This window comes from Pempheris klunzingeri, chromosome 3 (genome assembly GCF_042242105.1).
Source record: "Pempheris klunzingeri isolate RE-2024b chromosome 3, fPemKlu1.hap1, whole genome shotgun sequence".
Taxonomy (NCBI): Eukaryota; Metazoa; Chordata; class Actinopteri; order Acropomatiformes; family Pempheridae; genus Pempheris; species Pempheris klunzingeri.
Window position 1 is genome coordinate 22,193,402 of NC_092014.1, and position 13,605 is coordinate 22,207,006.

The window sequence follows — 13,605 nt, forward strand, 5'->3', positions numbered from 1 at the left end:
ATAAAAGATCAGTGGTGGAAGATGTACTGAAACCCTTTTTTCTTATGTATACCACAATACTAATACCAAACTGGAAAAAAAAAAACTCATGCAAGATTTGCCGAACCCTGCAACAGTTCACTGTCATATTGTCACTTTAAATCGATATGGTTTCGCTAACTTGTCTCAAAAATCATTCATAATAATTATTATATAATAGTGTTACAAAAACAAACAAACAATAGCTCATGATTATCATGCATTTTATTGGAAATGAGACAAACACAGGTATTGCAAGGTCAACATAACCTAACGTCATTACAAATAAAAAGAAAAATTTCATACAAAACATCCAAACAAAAATTGTCCAAATGCTCCAAACAGAATTAAAGAATAGTAGGTGCTGAGCACAAAATGCAATTATTCATCTTTTATTAAAGTTGATTTGGCTAAAATGTTACAACAGTTCTGATCAGGTTACATTCATGTGTAAACATTGGTATGAGGCAAGACATTGGAAAACCCACAGTTGTTACACTGTCCGTCCTTCCTTTGCATCAGTAACGATAAAATGCAGCTGCAGGACTCAGAGGTAGCCCCCGTCAATGCTGGTTCAAATACAACATTTTGTTTGAGATCAGAAACAGAATTTGACAAACAGCTCATCTACAGGCAGCTGGCTTTCACCCTGCTTTGTTTTTGGTCGAGGACATCAACATGATACAAGAGCGCCATAGGGGCACGTCATGTCCTGGTCCCTCAGAGATGAATAGTAACATATATCAGCTTTGTAATGTGCAAAAACACAAATTGCACTTCCACGTCACCATCTCTACACACCTTTCTCTTTTCTCCAACTGTACTGATTGCTTGGTCCAGGGCACTTGTGACAAAATACATTTGAAAGAGGAAAAACCTTTCTGGGAGCTACATTTGATTTTATAGATTCTATGAACACACACTGCCTATCTTTGATAACACTGGTTCAGACGACATCGCCACACGAGAAAAGGCATGGATTGGAGATTTTAATTTAACTATAATAAACATTTACACTGGTACATACTGTACATACCCAGTTCTTTTCCCAGCAAATAAGCAACGTAGCCTTTTCTGATGGAAAATCATTACTGAGACAGGTTCGGGGATTGTAATTGCAACAGGCCAACAATATATTTATTTTAGTATATAATTCTATGGCAGGATAGAAGAACACTTTTCATATACACATCTGCTGAATCCTTCTTTGACACCATTGCACCATTGTAATTTGGGTTTCTGCATTGGCCTTTAGTCAGCTGACTGACAAGCTTGACTCAAACACTTCAATGGTTGTAGCTGAATTGCAAGACTGAGTCAGAGATGCTCTGATTTAAAACCAAAACACAGTAAAAGAATCTAAGCAGGAATTTCATGTTGAACATCATGCCCTCTCATCTTTTACATCTGCTCTTTTTTCAAATGGTTTTAAGGATAATGGATAATGAGCTGTAACACAAAAACACAGAGGGGTTACTGTATATTATGTCATAGCTTCTTCCCAAGTCCACCAATTTATACTGTAATGCTGTCATATTGTAAATCTCACTTCCCAAGAGCTTTTATTTGGTAGTGTTGGACTTTTACAAAGTCCTATCACGAGTTAGTTTGATTGACAGTTAGGGCAGTCAGGCTTTCCCTCCCTCTTTCCTCCTTCGTCCGAAACCAGTTACTTAAAAGTCCTCTTACTTTTCACACCACTTCTTTCAAGAGCTTCACGACATGTCCAACATAAAGGATGCATTCTGAATTATGTTCTCGGTGCGTCAGTTGTAGGATCTAGAGCTGTGTTGGGGCCCTGCGTCTCGCTCCGCCACCTCTGGGGGGACTGACGCTGCACAGGGATCAGTGGCCGGGCCCTCGGGCTTGGAGGGTGTGTTGGAGGAAGCTCCAGCTCCAGGGTGCGACACCGACGCTCCCTGCTGAGTCCCAGGGCTGGTCTTCTGGTCAGTCAGAGGGCTAGTCAGGCCAAGACTGGACAGGGCGTCCAGGGTGCCGTCTGGGTCCACCATCATGTCAATTACTGCCAGATTAGCACAGGACAACATTTAAAATTAGCGCTCTGAAATTGAAGTTCCAAATAGAACAAACTATAGAAACTTGTTATTCATTGTGTCGTGGGTCACTAACAACTAAAGAAAGGTCATACCGAGCAACTGTCTTTCCACTCTCCTCAGGTCTTGAATGATGGTTGAAATCTCCTGTTAAGAGAACATATGTAAAAAATGAAGGCTGGTTGAGGACGTGATTAAGTAAGCCAAAGTTCATACACCAAATAAATCAGCTCCATTCATCTCTTCGCTGCTGCAGGAAGAAGTTTGGAGCCGCGCCACAGCAATGCTTTATGAGCCTTGTGACTGTGTGGTGGACAGGCAGTCTTTAGGGGTTCAGGCTGGGTTAAAGGCAGAATTTATGCCACTGGCCCTGACACAGGAAAAAGTTTTGTCGACTCTTTCGCACCAGCAACAACAGCTCGTAAGTCCTCCTTCTCAATCAAAACAACCAAATTTATGATGCTCTTCTCTCAAAATAGGGAATTTGCAGGGTAATCAAAATAGTATGTGCAAGACTGAAGTATCTTTGATTTGATCCCCCTGACAGCTGTAACACTGTCAGCACTCACTATGATTGCTTCAGTGACTAATCAGATACCGTGTGGTTTGTACAGCTACTGAGACAGGGAATGGTGCATTTAATACTGCATGACATTAATCCCATTCTATGAAAGGCTAATGGATTACGGACATAAACAAACTCTTAGGCAAAATATTTAATTTACTGTAGCCATCTCAAATGGCCTTTCAAGTCTGTCTTTTTGTATTCATTCATGCCAAACTAAGCAATGAGCCAAAAAGCAAACATTATGCTTATCAGACTGAAACTCATCTACCAGATGACTGGATCAAAGGACAACTCTGGTATTTTTAAACCTGGGCCCTATTTTTAAGAAAAAAATGTCATTTTGGTTTCAAATGGCTGGTAGGTACAAAAAGTTGTGCATTAAATCACCTCAGCCAGGCAGAAAACAAGCTACACTGGCCCAAATGTAATGATTAGGGTCAGCCACAACAAAAATACATCCACTAAAAGTGCTTGTTTTTACCACTGACAGGCTCAGAATTGCTATTCAAAGTGTCTGGAAAGGATCCCTACAGAGGTAGATCTTTAACATCCTTTTTGTTTAACCAGAAACAGCTGGTTCAAAGCCACCAGACTAAATTGACAAAACCAGGGATTTTAACACACAGAACAAAGACAGTTGCTGGTCTACTGCTACCTTGTGTGCGTTGAATAGTTCAGTCAGATGACATTAAAACTGACAAACTCACAGCAACTAGACTTATCAGCTCCCGTGTTCTGAAATGGAGCTCGTGGGGCTGTGAACCAAGTGTCTGGTTAAACAAAAAGGATCTTCTCAGATCTGTCTTTGTAGGAATCATTTCTGTAACGCTGTCAGACACTTGAATTAGAATTAGAATTAGACACAGAATTACAATCTGAGCTTGTCAGTGGAAAGACAAGTACTTCTAGTGGATGCACTTTGGGGTAGCCCCGAAGGATTATATTACAGCCACTGTAGCCCAGTCGTGGCTGCCAGACGAGATGATCAACTGGACCAAATTCACATTTTTTTGTACCTTACAAGGTCCCCGGTTTGAGAAAAAAAAAAAAAAAAAGAAGAGCTCTTCCTGCTGGAAGAGCTAGAGGAAAGGATGGGGGATCCCTAATGTGATTACTAAGGTAACTTGAACCAAATTTCGTGGCAATCCATAAAATTCCTGTAGACACATTTAATTTACCACAACAAAGGGAAAGTCATTAGGATTTATGTTGTGGGCACTGTGGATATCTTCATCTTCATCATGCTGCTGGCATGGCTAAATATATAACTGTCTCGTCTATTTCACAAGCCTTCATCAGATAAAACAGAGAAAGTGTGAGAAGTGGACATGTGCATCACCTTATTGGAGCTCTTGAGGAGTAAGGAGTCGTGCTCTGCCTGCAGTTTGTTCTCAATTTCTTCCCATTTTCGTTCTTTATCCTTGAAGAGGATCCTGGAGGCCAAGTTGGTACAAAAATAGATGAAAGCCAAATACATAAAGATATGTGTAAAATACCTTGTGATAGCAGTACTAACTGACTGCGAAAGCGATTTCATTCTGGCATTGTCTGTGGATAATGGGAATAAAAAAGGCCTTTGAGTTGTCATCCTGCTGTTATAATGAGTAAGAAGCGTAGCTGGTTGTCAGAGTAGACCTTTGTGAAGTGCCACTCACATTGTGCTGCATGGCCCACTTCCGACATTAAGCAAAGGTAGAAATCTTAACACACTGTATTTTGACAGCTCTATGCCACATTTGCCCTTTCCTCAGTATTAAATTCCTACCGTATTACAATTACAGAGCATCCCTTCACGGGCCAACTTCCTGTTTAGCACGACGCTCACCTGATTTTGCAGGTTGTTTTGTCGACAGACTGGCGTATCCTGGTGGAGAGTTGAGTCACAGATGCTAGTAGTAAGCTGTCTAGCACCGCCTGAAAGGTGATGGAGAGAAACATGTCGATGTCACTTTTACTCAACAATGAATGCAGATGGTGGAATTGTAAAGAGAAACTACAGAGGCAAATGCAACCATGTCAGTTCTATTGCTGAATTTAGCCTAATTATAGCCATGACCTTTTTATATATTTACAGAAATATTTTATGAGCTCAGCCATCAGCTTTGGGTCCAATGAGAAGCAAGGCTTACATGTTGAATACATTTGGTGTGTATGGAGCTCCCTCTGGTGGCACAATTGCGGTACAGACATATACACAATGTTTCACCATACTCATGCTTGAAAGATGCCATATGGCATACAGAATGTCTGTATATTTTGAGGATAGCGTATGTAAGTGTATAATATTGAAAGAGGAACTCACATCATCTCTATTCCATGTCTGCCTGCGGATGGAGCGGGAGCTCTGTCCACTCGAGCCTCGGGGTCGAAGCTCCACAGATCGCCCATTGGTTCCCATACTGCTGCTGTGCTCTGTGGGACCGCCGAGGTCCAAGCTGTCGTCAAACACACGCTCCTCCAGCTGTTAGAATTGAAAAACATACAAAGAAATGTTATTTCATCAGATCCAACTTTTGGTCAATATAACAACATAATTATATATAACAACATAATTTGACTTTTTTTAAGAATCTGAATTTCAATCAGCTACTGTGATATTTTGTAAAAATGAAGTTATGCTGTGGTTGTTTGACAGTGTGTTGACTACCATAACTCCAGGATCAGTGGCTGCAGGGCTGACTGAGTCGATCTCTCCTGCCACATCATGAATTTCTCTGGCAAGCATGGCGAGGTCCTTGGCTAGGTCTTGGCTGATCCTAATGAACAAACACAAACATCACCATCTGATACATGTCAAACATTCTTTTCTTGTTTTACCTTGTGATTTATTTCACATGCTTCATACATGAACTCATATCTATCAAAACTATTGCACAACACAAATCCAGAGTAAATCTTGAAAAAGATGTTATAAGAGACCTGTAAGCAGGAGAGACGTGTTTGAATACTGCTACCGTGACTCATCACTGCTCTCACACTGCGCTGGTGCACCTCTCGCCTACGTACCTGGCTATTTCCTCACTGTGTGCCGTCCAGTCTCTCATATATTCATCCTGTTCCCTGGAGTGCTGCTTCAGAGCGGCCAGGCCTGTAGGACTAGGAGTTGCTGGGGCTGAACCTCCTAGCTGGGCTACCCGGGTGGAAGGGAACGGCCGTGTGTGGCCCTGCTTAGATATGTGGCGGTTTGAGCCATACTCATCCTCTGAGGTGGAGGCATACTCCACAGGCACGCGGCGCCACCGACTGCCAGCTAATATTAGGAGAGAATGGAAGTAAAGTTTAGATGGTGCAGACAATCATTTTCTGTGGATTTGTCAGTAATATAATTGTTTAATATTTAGGCAATAGGAGCATCAATTGGAGCATGGAAAGAACAGAAAGTGTGAAAGATAATAATATTTCCATCTCCAATGAACATGAAAGAAAATAGTTTATTATGGAGAAAAACACTTACATGCAGGTGTGACATGTCCATAGGAGGTGGTGCCTTTATTCTTGTCAGGCAGCTTGGAGGCGCTGTTAGCCCTAGCTCTGGGTCCAGACACTGAGGTCACATTAGACCCTCTCGGTCCTTGTCTGATGGCATAATCACCTGCAGCACTCCGGGCCCCCAGACCTCTATTCCTCGTCACAGTGGCTTCTGAGTCACTCTGGGCTGATGGTGAACCCACCCTCTGCCTCCTCGGCTGTGCCAGAGCCTCTATCCTGGACATGCCCCTTCTTGCCATTCCTGTCCTGGATGTGGAGCTTGCGGTGGAGGCCTCGGAGGCTACCGACATCCGATCGAGATCAGCAGGTTCAGTATCTGATGAGGCCCCCTGCCGGGCTCGCCTCAGCAGGGACGTCCTGGTGGGCCTGGGCTTGGGAACACTGGTGGTTTTACTGGCTGCAGAGGAAGCTGGAGCCTGGGTGATTTTAGCCCTACTAGACTTGGTGCTAGCCCCCACTGTAGTGCTCCCAGACTGGGCTCTGGCATGTGAGCTTCTAGACTCCTGTGTAGAGGTGGGCTGGGTGTCAGAGAGGAGCGAGTTGGAGTTGACATCATCGTCAGTGAGGTCCAGGGACGTCCAAGGTCGGCTGGGCTGCGGAGGACCAGATGCCCTGGTTTTGGCTCTCCTGTCCTGGGTGTCTCGGGCCCCGGAGGGGCCTTTGCTGGATGAGCACACCACCGTTCTCTCCTTCTGCTGCGCTGCAAGGGTCCGCCGTTTCTGGACTACTTTTCTCGCTCCGTCAGCCTGGCTTACTGTACTGGTCGTGTCCACATCGGACTCTGGTGACATGGACCCTTCGATGGACTGACTTGGGGGATCACCTTGGTCTGATACAGTCGTCTCTAGAAAGGCTGCCACAGCTTCGGAGTCTTTCTGCAGTGTGGCGCTGTCAATGCCAGCCTCCCTGCTCTGAGTTCTGCTGCGTGTGTGCCCATCGATACGAGGTATGAGCTCAAAGGGCACGTTGGAGCTTGGTTTCTCCACTGTAAAACTCTCCTGCCTCAACAATGGTTTCCCACTACTTTCCCTCGCCTTCTCTTCTTCCTTTTTCCTCCTCCGTGCCTCCTCCATTCTTTTCTCCCCACTGGTCAGTGGGCGAGGCGGGAGCTTAGCCAACACGCCTGACTGGCCTGATCTCCCACCACCACTGTCCTGCGACTTGGCTGGTGAGGAGCGACTGGGGCTACCACCTTGACTGCCCACACCTCCAGTACCATGACAAGACCGATTCTTCCCCCTGGCCATCTTCTCCTCCTGGTTCTCCTTCTCCTGTGGCTCTGTGTCCTGTTTCTCACCCATGTCCGTACGCAGGCCGGAGCCTGTGGTCCTCCTTCCTAGGGCGAGCTCCTCACCAGGCAGCTGGGGCAGGGTTCTCCTCTTACGCTCTGTGTAGCTAGAGGAGGCGAAGGAGGCAGAGTGGCTGGACTCGCTTATTTCAGCTGAGGGGAGAGAAAAACACATTATTAGTAGAGTTGGTCCTTGGATAAAAGCTAGTAGAATTGAAACTGCTGAAAAAAATCCCACATGAATGTGTTCCTTTGTTGTTAGTGTTACTTAGAGCCACACCATGTAACTTGTGAAATAACACAATCTTCTTCTTACAAATGAAAAGTTGAATTCATAACCAGTAAAATGCACTCTTGTTCGATTCAGTTCACTTGAAGGGCGTAACTAACTATGTAGTGACGTTACAGCATAACATTGTGCAACACAGTAACAAGGCCATGTTTCCCATCACTATTTATCTTCATCAACATCTTATGTAGAAGGATTCATCTCTTGAAATTCAAGGAACTGAAAACAATCTAGACCACATACTTGACCAACTAAAATCTTCCTATTCAGATAAGATTTAAGTGACGTACCTCTGTCCTCTGTCACCATGATGTGACTCTCCCCTCCTGATCCCTCAGGGTCTGTCCTAATGTGACTGGCAGCCAGAGTAGCCCACTGTGAGACCCAGCGAGGACCGCCCACCACCAACTCCTCAGGTAGCACCTGGACGGAGGCAGCACGAAAGATAAAAGACAAAAAAATATAGTATTTTTAACAATTAACACCGAAGATGAGACATTTTGGATTGCTTGTCACTTTAGACACCAGTTACATTTTGCACCTCTGTCTCCATGCGTCCAGGCTTTCCTCTGTCTCCAGCACCAGATCTCTGGGAGGTGAGCCTCTCTCTTTGGTCAGAGCCCCCCAACCTGGACACACACACAGCCTCCTGCTCATCCACACCAAACACCTGCAACATACACACATAGAGAAGTGTTCACAAACATGTATGAAACTCTTTTATGGTACAACCAGAAGCCGACGAAATATAAAAATAGACTTTATGATAATAACCTTCTTCTTCCCCACCTTGTCAATCATTTTCCGAGCCTCTTCCTCTTCATGATCTCCGTTCTCCAACTCAATGGTATAGGTCCCTCTGTCACTGTAATCATCCCCGTGGTGATAGCACTCATCGCGGCCACTCTGCTGATGCGGCGCCGAGCCACGCCGCCTCTCCACAAATCCACTTGCTACTTTGGAGGTCGACGACTTGCGCCGACGAGCAGGGCTGTCCTCCTCAGCGAAGAGCCCCTCTGGTACGTTAGCGCGACCCTCTCTGATCTTCATCCCCGCACCGCCCCAAAGCCCCCACGAGCGTTCCTCCAGTGCTGCAGCCCTGCGCTCCTGTCCAAGTGCGTTCTCTGAGTCACTCTGAGTACCGTCCTCATGTTTACTACCTGGCATGAAGAGAAGAAGGTCAGGATGCAAAGACAGAGACAAGGAGGGTTTAAGAGTAGAACTGAAGCAAACAAGTAAGAAATACACACACCTAATGATAAATACAGGCATATATGCTGCACATACACACCTTTAAGGCTCCTCAGTTGTACAGGCACATCGCTCTTGACACTTTCCCCGTCATCCTCCGCAACCGCGTCTTTCAGAGCCAACGGCAGCTCATTCTGGGCCAGCCAGTCAGCAACTTTGACCTCTGCAGCCACCATGGCCGTCTGAAGTGGACTCAGCTCCTCCCCGACTGCCCTTTTAGGACGTGGCCTGGTCTCTGGTCCCGTCTTCGCCACTCGATCTTTGACGGTCACTTTATTTGTCGCCCCAGGGTCAAACTCAATGGTAAAGGATGCGTGGCCATGGATAGGTTCTGCGGCGGAGGATGCGCTAGCTTCTTGTTCTCGTGAGGGGACGTCACCACTCCCTTTACCCGCTGAGGGAGCTTCCTTGGTTGGGATCTCAAAGTAGCTAGGCTCCTGATTAGAAGCTGTTTGTGGGGCAGACTTAGATACCTCTGTACCTTTCTTGGTGTCTGTTAGAATTCCAGCAAAGATATGTATTTAGCACCAAAGAGTCTACTAAATGTAAAGGACGTAGTAATATATTTATAGATACTCAACACAATTAAAGCTGCTAATAGCCCAGAGGTATTTCAAGTTACACGATCCACATCAATTACTGTCTCAACTACATCATAAGACCATATAAATGAGTACTTCTGCAGTATTGTAAATACCTGTTTCAGCTTTTTCTCGCTTCCGATCTGAGCTCTTTTCCTCAGGCCTACCAGCATGCTGGTCATCAGCGTCTCCATCTCCCCACCAGGCAGGCTGGCCATAGAGGGGGGTGCCTCTGTGCAACACTGCTATGTCCCCTGGCAAAAACAAATCCAGCAAAGTTAGGCTTACATGGGAATGGCACAGATGCACAGCTAAAAACAGTAGGAACAGCTTGAGAAGGTGATCAGGCCGACTGCTGAATCTTTTGGCCACAGCTGCTTGTTGACTTAATGGGTGATATGTACCAAAAGTTGGGTTCTTATTGAAGCCCAGTACTAGTTTTCAATGATGCTCGGTCCAGTCATTAGGGCCCACAGTGGCTGTCATAAATATTAGGCTATCAAGCATCCATTAACAGTTATGAGTTATAACTACTACAACAAATATAATGATCAACACTTTTAATGTCCTTACATTTGCTCGCAACTGCAATATACCTGTCTTACAAAATGTTTGAAACCAAATATTCCTTGCATTTACCGAATGCATCATTAGCTAATATTGTTAGAATATTGTGAAAGTTATAAAGTCCCAGAGCGCAAGATAAGCTCTTTTGTTGTCTAAGAAGATCTTCAGTTTAGAAAGATATAAAAAATAATAAAATAATGAAAGAACAAAATCCTCAACTTGAGAAGCAAAAACCAGCCAACTTGAGGAATTTTTGATCGATGAATGACTCACAATTGCTGACACATGAATCGATCGACGAACCATTTCACCACTAACAGTAGTTATAATAGTAATAATAGTTTTGAACAACCATCACTGTGTTATCTAACTAAGACTCATGTCATTTAATAAAGTGGCATCTGAAGATTGAGACCTGTGTCACTGACGTGCTCATGTAGCGTCATAACCTGTGTCCCACGTGCTGCATCCTCGGACATTCTCACCTGGCGTCTTATCCTCCACCCGGCCGGCCTCGGGGGGCTTGGCGGCGGCCCCCTCACACACCGGTGCTGCCGCCGCCGCCGCCGCCTCGGACGGTTTCACCTCCGATTTAGACGACTCGGCCTCTGGGGGTTTCTTCTGGTTCAGCTGAAGCTGGCTGCTGAACTTCTCGTGCTGACAGACAAACACAAGCAAGGAGAGTTTGAAGAGAAAGAAGCAAAACATGGCTGTCAGATGCTGCTGAATCCACAAGGGCAGCCAGATTTTGTTCACTGAAAATTACAGAAAACATGTCATGTCTCACACATTTATAGTGCATAACTCCACACTCTCTTTTTGATCTCAGCCGTAGCGTGAGGAGACATTCTGAATATTACTGCTGAACTTTCATCCTCCTCATTAAGATGAAATCCTGTCCTTTCTACAGCTACATGGGCAGTTTGCTGTGATGAAACAGCAGATTCCATCTTGAAAAGTACTATTTTGCCCAGTTCAGCAGAACTCCTTTGCTCTGTTTGACTAAAATCCACTTCTCTGTTTTTTTTTTTTTACACCCTGATGAAAAAAAACCAATAGCTTTCTGGCTGTGCTAATATGAGCAGGCATATGAACTCTATGCATTAACATGAACTCTGGCTACGAGTCTCTCACTGCATGCACAATGTGCTCTCTAACCTTGAGGGCCTCCTCTGGAATGAGCAGCTCTCCTCGAACCACAGTGAACAGGTTGGTATGTGAGGCAGGTTAAGGTAAAAGACGCTTAGCTCGTTGCAGGGGTGGGAAACATGCACCGACAGCCTCATCTATTATGCAGCAGGCAGAGTGCAGTGAGCATTCACAGCTATTCCAGATGAGCCGATAGAGTTACAGTGTTGTCCGTGTACACTGACCTTGTGCTGTGTGTCACTGGGCCAAATATACAAAACCATTTTCAAAGGATATCGTATCCAAACCTCAATTTGTCGTCAATTTTCAGTGTGGCGTAGATTTGCTCCTGAATCCTGACATCATTGACAAATGTCTGCAAGCAAAAGCGGAGTGTGAACAGTCCATGTCATGTTAAACTGTATTTTGTAAAGTAAAAGAGTTTGTAGAAAACTCTGTTAATGCTCATTGAAAGTGTAACTAATCTATACCAAAACTAATACTGAAAATGATATAAGATCTATTAGTTTACACTTGCAAAATGCATTATTTCTGACAGACACAGAGGATAGCTTAGCGCTTGTTGATGACAACACCAACAACATTGTCTATAGTTTAGAGATGCTGAATCATGCTTTCACGAATTCCTCAAGGATTCCCTCCAGACATGTTTTAAAAGCTAGTCATCAGCTGCTGGACATAAGAGATGTTTTCTAAGCATTAAGTAGATAAAAACAGTTAAGACACAGAATAGTAGATAAATAAAACACTCACCCCATTTAAGCTGCCCAGGTCCTTCACTTTATGTTCGTCAGTATTGGGCTCATAGTTGATGACAGCGTGTTGTTTGTCCACACTGCGGGACTAAACCACACAAAATCCAGTCAATCAATGTAATCCACGCTAATCTCTCCGCTTCAGATGATAAACCGGCCGGATGAAGAATGACAGCTCAGATCTTGTGTGTGGAGGAGTGGCAGCACTGTACCTGCAGCATGAGCTCACAGTCGTCCCTCCCCACGAAGATCATCTCCCTGGGGAGACGATGACGCGTCCCCCCGCCGCTCACCAGGAACCAGGACGTCAGACTCATCTCTGCCTCGCTAGCTCACCTTTGACCGTTAAAGCATCCTGCTGGAAACAGGAACAGTATTAGATTGCAGTTATGCATCTGCGTATCCTGTGGTTCAGAAAAAATGTCCTTACAGCGCTAACGGGCGTGAATGAGGCATGATGCTTCATACAATTACAGAAAGAAAATGACTTCAACATCTGCCTTTGTGTATGCATGTGCGTGTCATATGTGGCTATTTCAGGTATCTCCCGGGGACACTGCCATGCCTATCTCTCTCTCTCTCTCTGTGTAGTGCAGCAAACAACATGAAAGAAGAACTGAACATACAAATCCACTTACAGTTTACTGAAATCCAGGCATCCTGCTGAACTCCTAAACTCAATTGCTTGGCAGGACTGCTCACCAAATCCAGCGCCACACTGCAGAAGCCACAACAGAGGAGTCAGATGCTGTACAGAGAGGAGGAGGAAGTGAGGATGACTTCGGCGTAAAGACATACATGGGCCAGACATTCAGAAAGAGATAGATAACGATGCATGTTCATCAGGACAATTCATTCAATTATATGCTGTGCAGAAAGTAAAACCGCACACACACACACACACACACACATATATATATAAGCACACACACAGCCCAGAAAGAGGCAGGACGTTAGAAAGCATTGATTTTCCTCTCAAACCCACATCTCAGCCGCCCCCCCCCCCAATGCTCTCATATGATTTCCATGCTGGTGTCAGAATTCCCAGGCACATGAAGCAGCACAACAGCTCTTTTCAGTGAGACCAGCAGCCGGTTGTCCCTCATCATCAGCACCCCCCCCCCCGTATCTCTCTCTCTCTTCTCTATCTTCCTGTGGAGGGATGGGCGATTTAACCCTTTCACTGGCCTGGCTTCATAGTGGCCCAGATTTCCCTTTAACACGCTTGACCACACGCGGCTCCATCCACTCCCACATGTACATCTCCTCTGAAAATGACAACACGTCAAGGGTGCTGCTGGCAAGCGGCCCTAGATGATGGCTTGTAGTCGGCCAATGACAGAGGCTGAAAATGAGCCCAGTTAGGCCATGTCTCAGCCCGGCGTTTATCATGGAGCCGCTTAACAAAGGCACCATTCTACAGAGGAATAATCAGATCCAAACAATCCAATGCCACACAATGACACCGTGGTATAAACAGACGTATAGCTACGGTCCGTCTGTCGTTCACGTTCATTACCGACATGTCATCTGAAGCACAGTCATCCTCAGCGTTCAGGATGTCCCCTTTCATTTACGCGCGGTCTTCAAGCCGAA

At 45.1% G+C, this 13,605-nt stretch overlaps 1 protein-coding gene across 1 annotated transcript; it reads right to left on the minus strand.

Moving 5' to 3' along the window:
* Window positions 1-1,784: 1,784 nt before the first annotated feature.
* On the minus strand, window positions 1,785-12,731 carry cep170ab (centrosomal protein 170Ab). Its single transcript, XM_070828501.1, has 19 exons — window positions 12,648-12,731; window positions 12,222-12,367; window positions 12,008-12,097; window positions 11,531-11,609; window positions 11,264-11,322; window positions 10,591-10,762; window positions 9,655-9,792; window positions 8,998-9,450; window positions 8,496-8,866; window positions 8,248-8,376; window positions 7,997-8,129; window positions 6,095-7,570; window positions 5,647-5,890; window positions 5,288-5,396; window positions 4,943-5,101; window positions 4,466-4,554; window positions 3,980-4,073; window positions 2,168-2,219; window positions 1,785-2,041 (listed from the first exon to the last, which is right to left on the minus strand). The coding sequence occupies exons 2-19, from the start codon at window positions 12,324-12,326 to the stop codon at window positions 1,785-1,787; spliced, it is 4,209 nt and encodes a 1,402-aa protein (XP_070684602.1). The 5' UTR covers window positions 12,327-12,367; window positions 12,648-12,731.
* Between the last annotated feature and the right edge of the window lie 874 nt (window positions 12,732-13,605).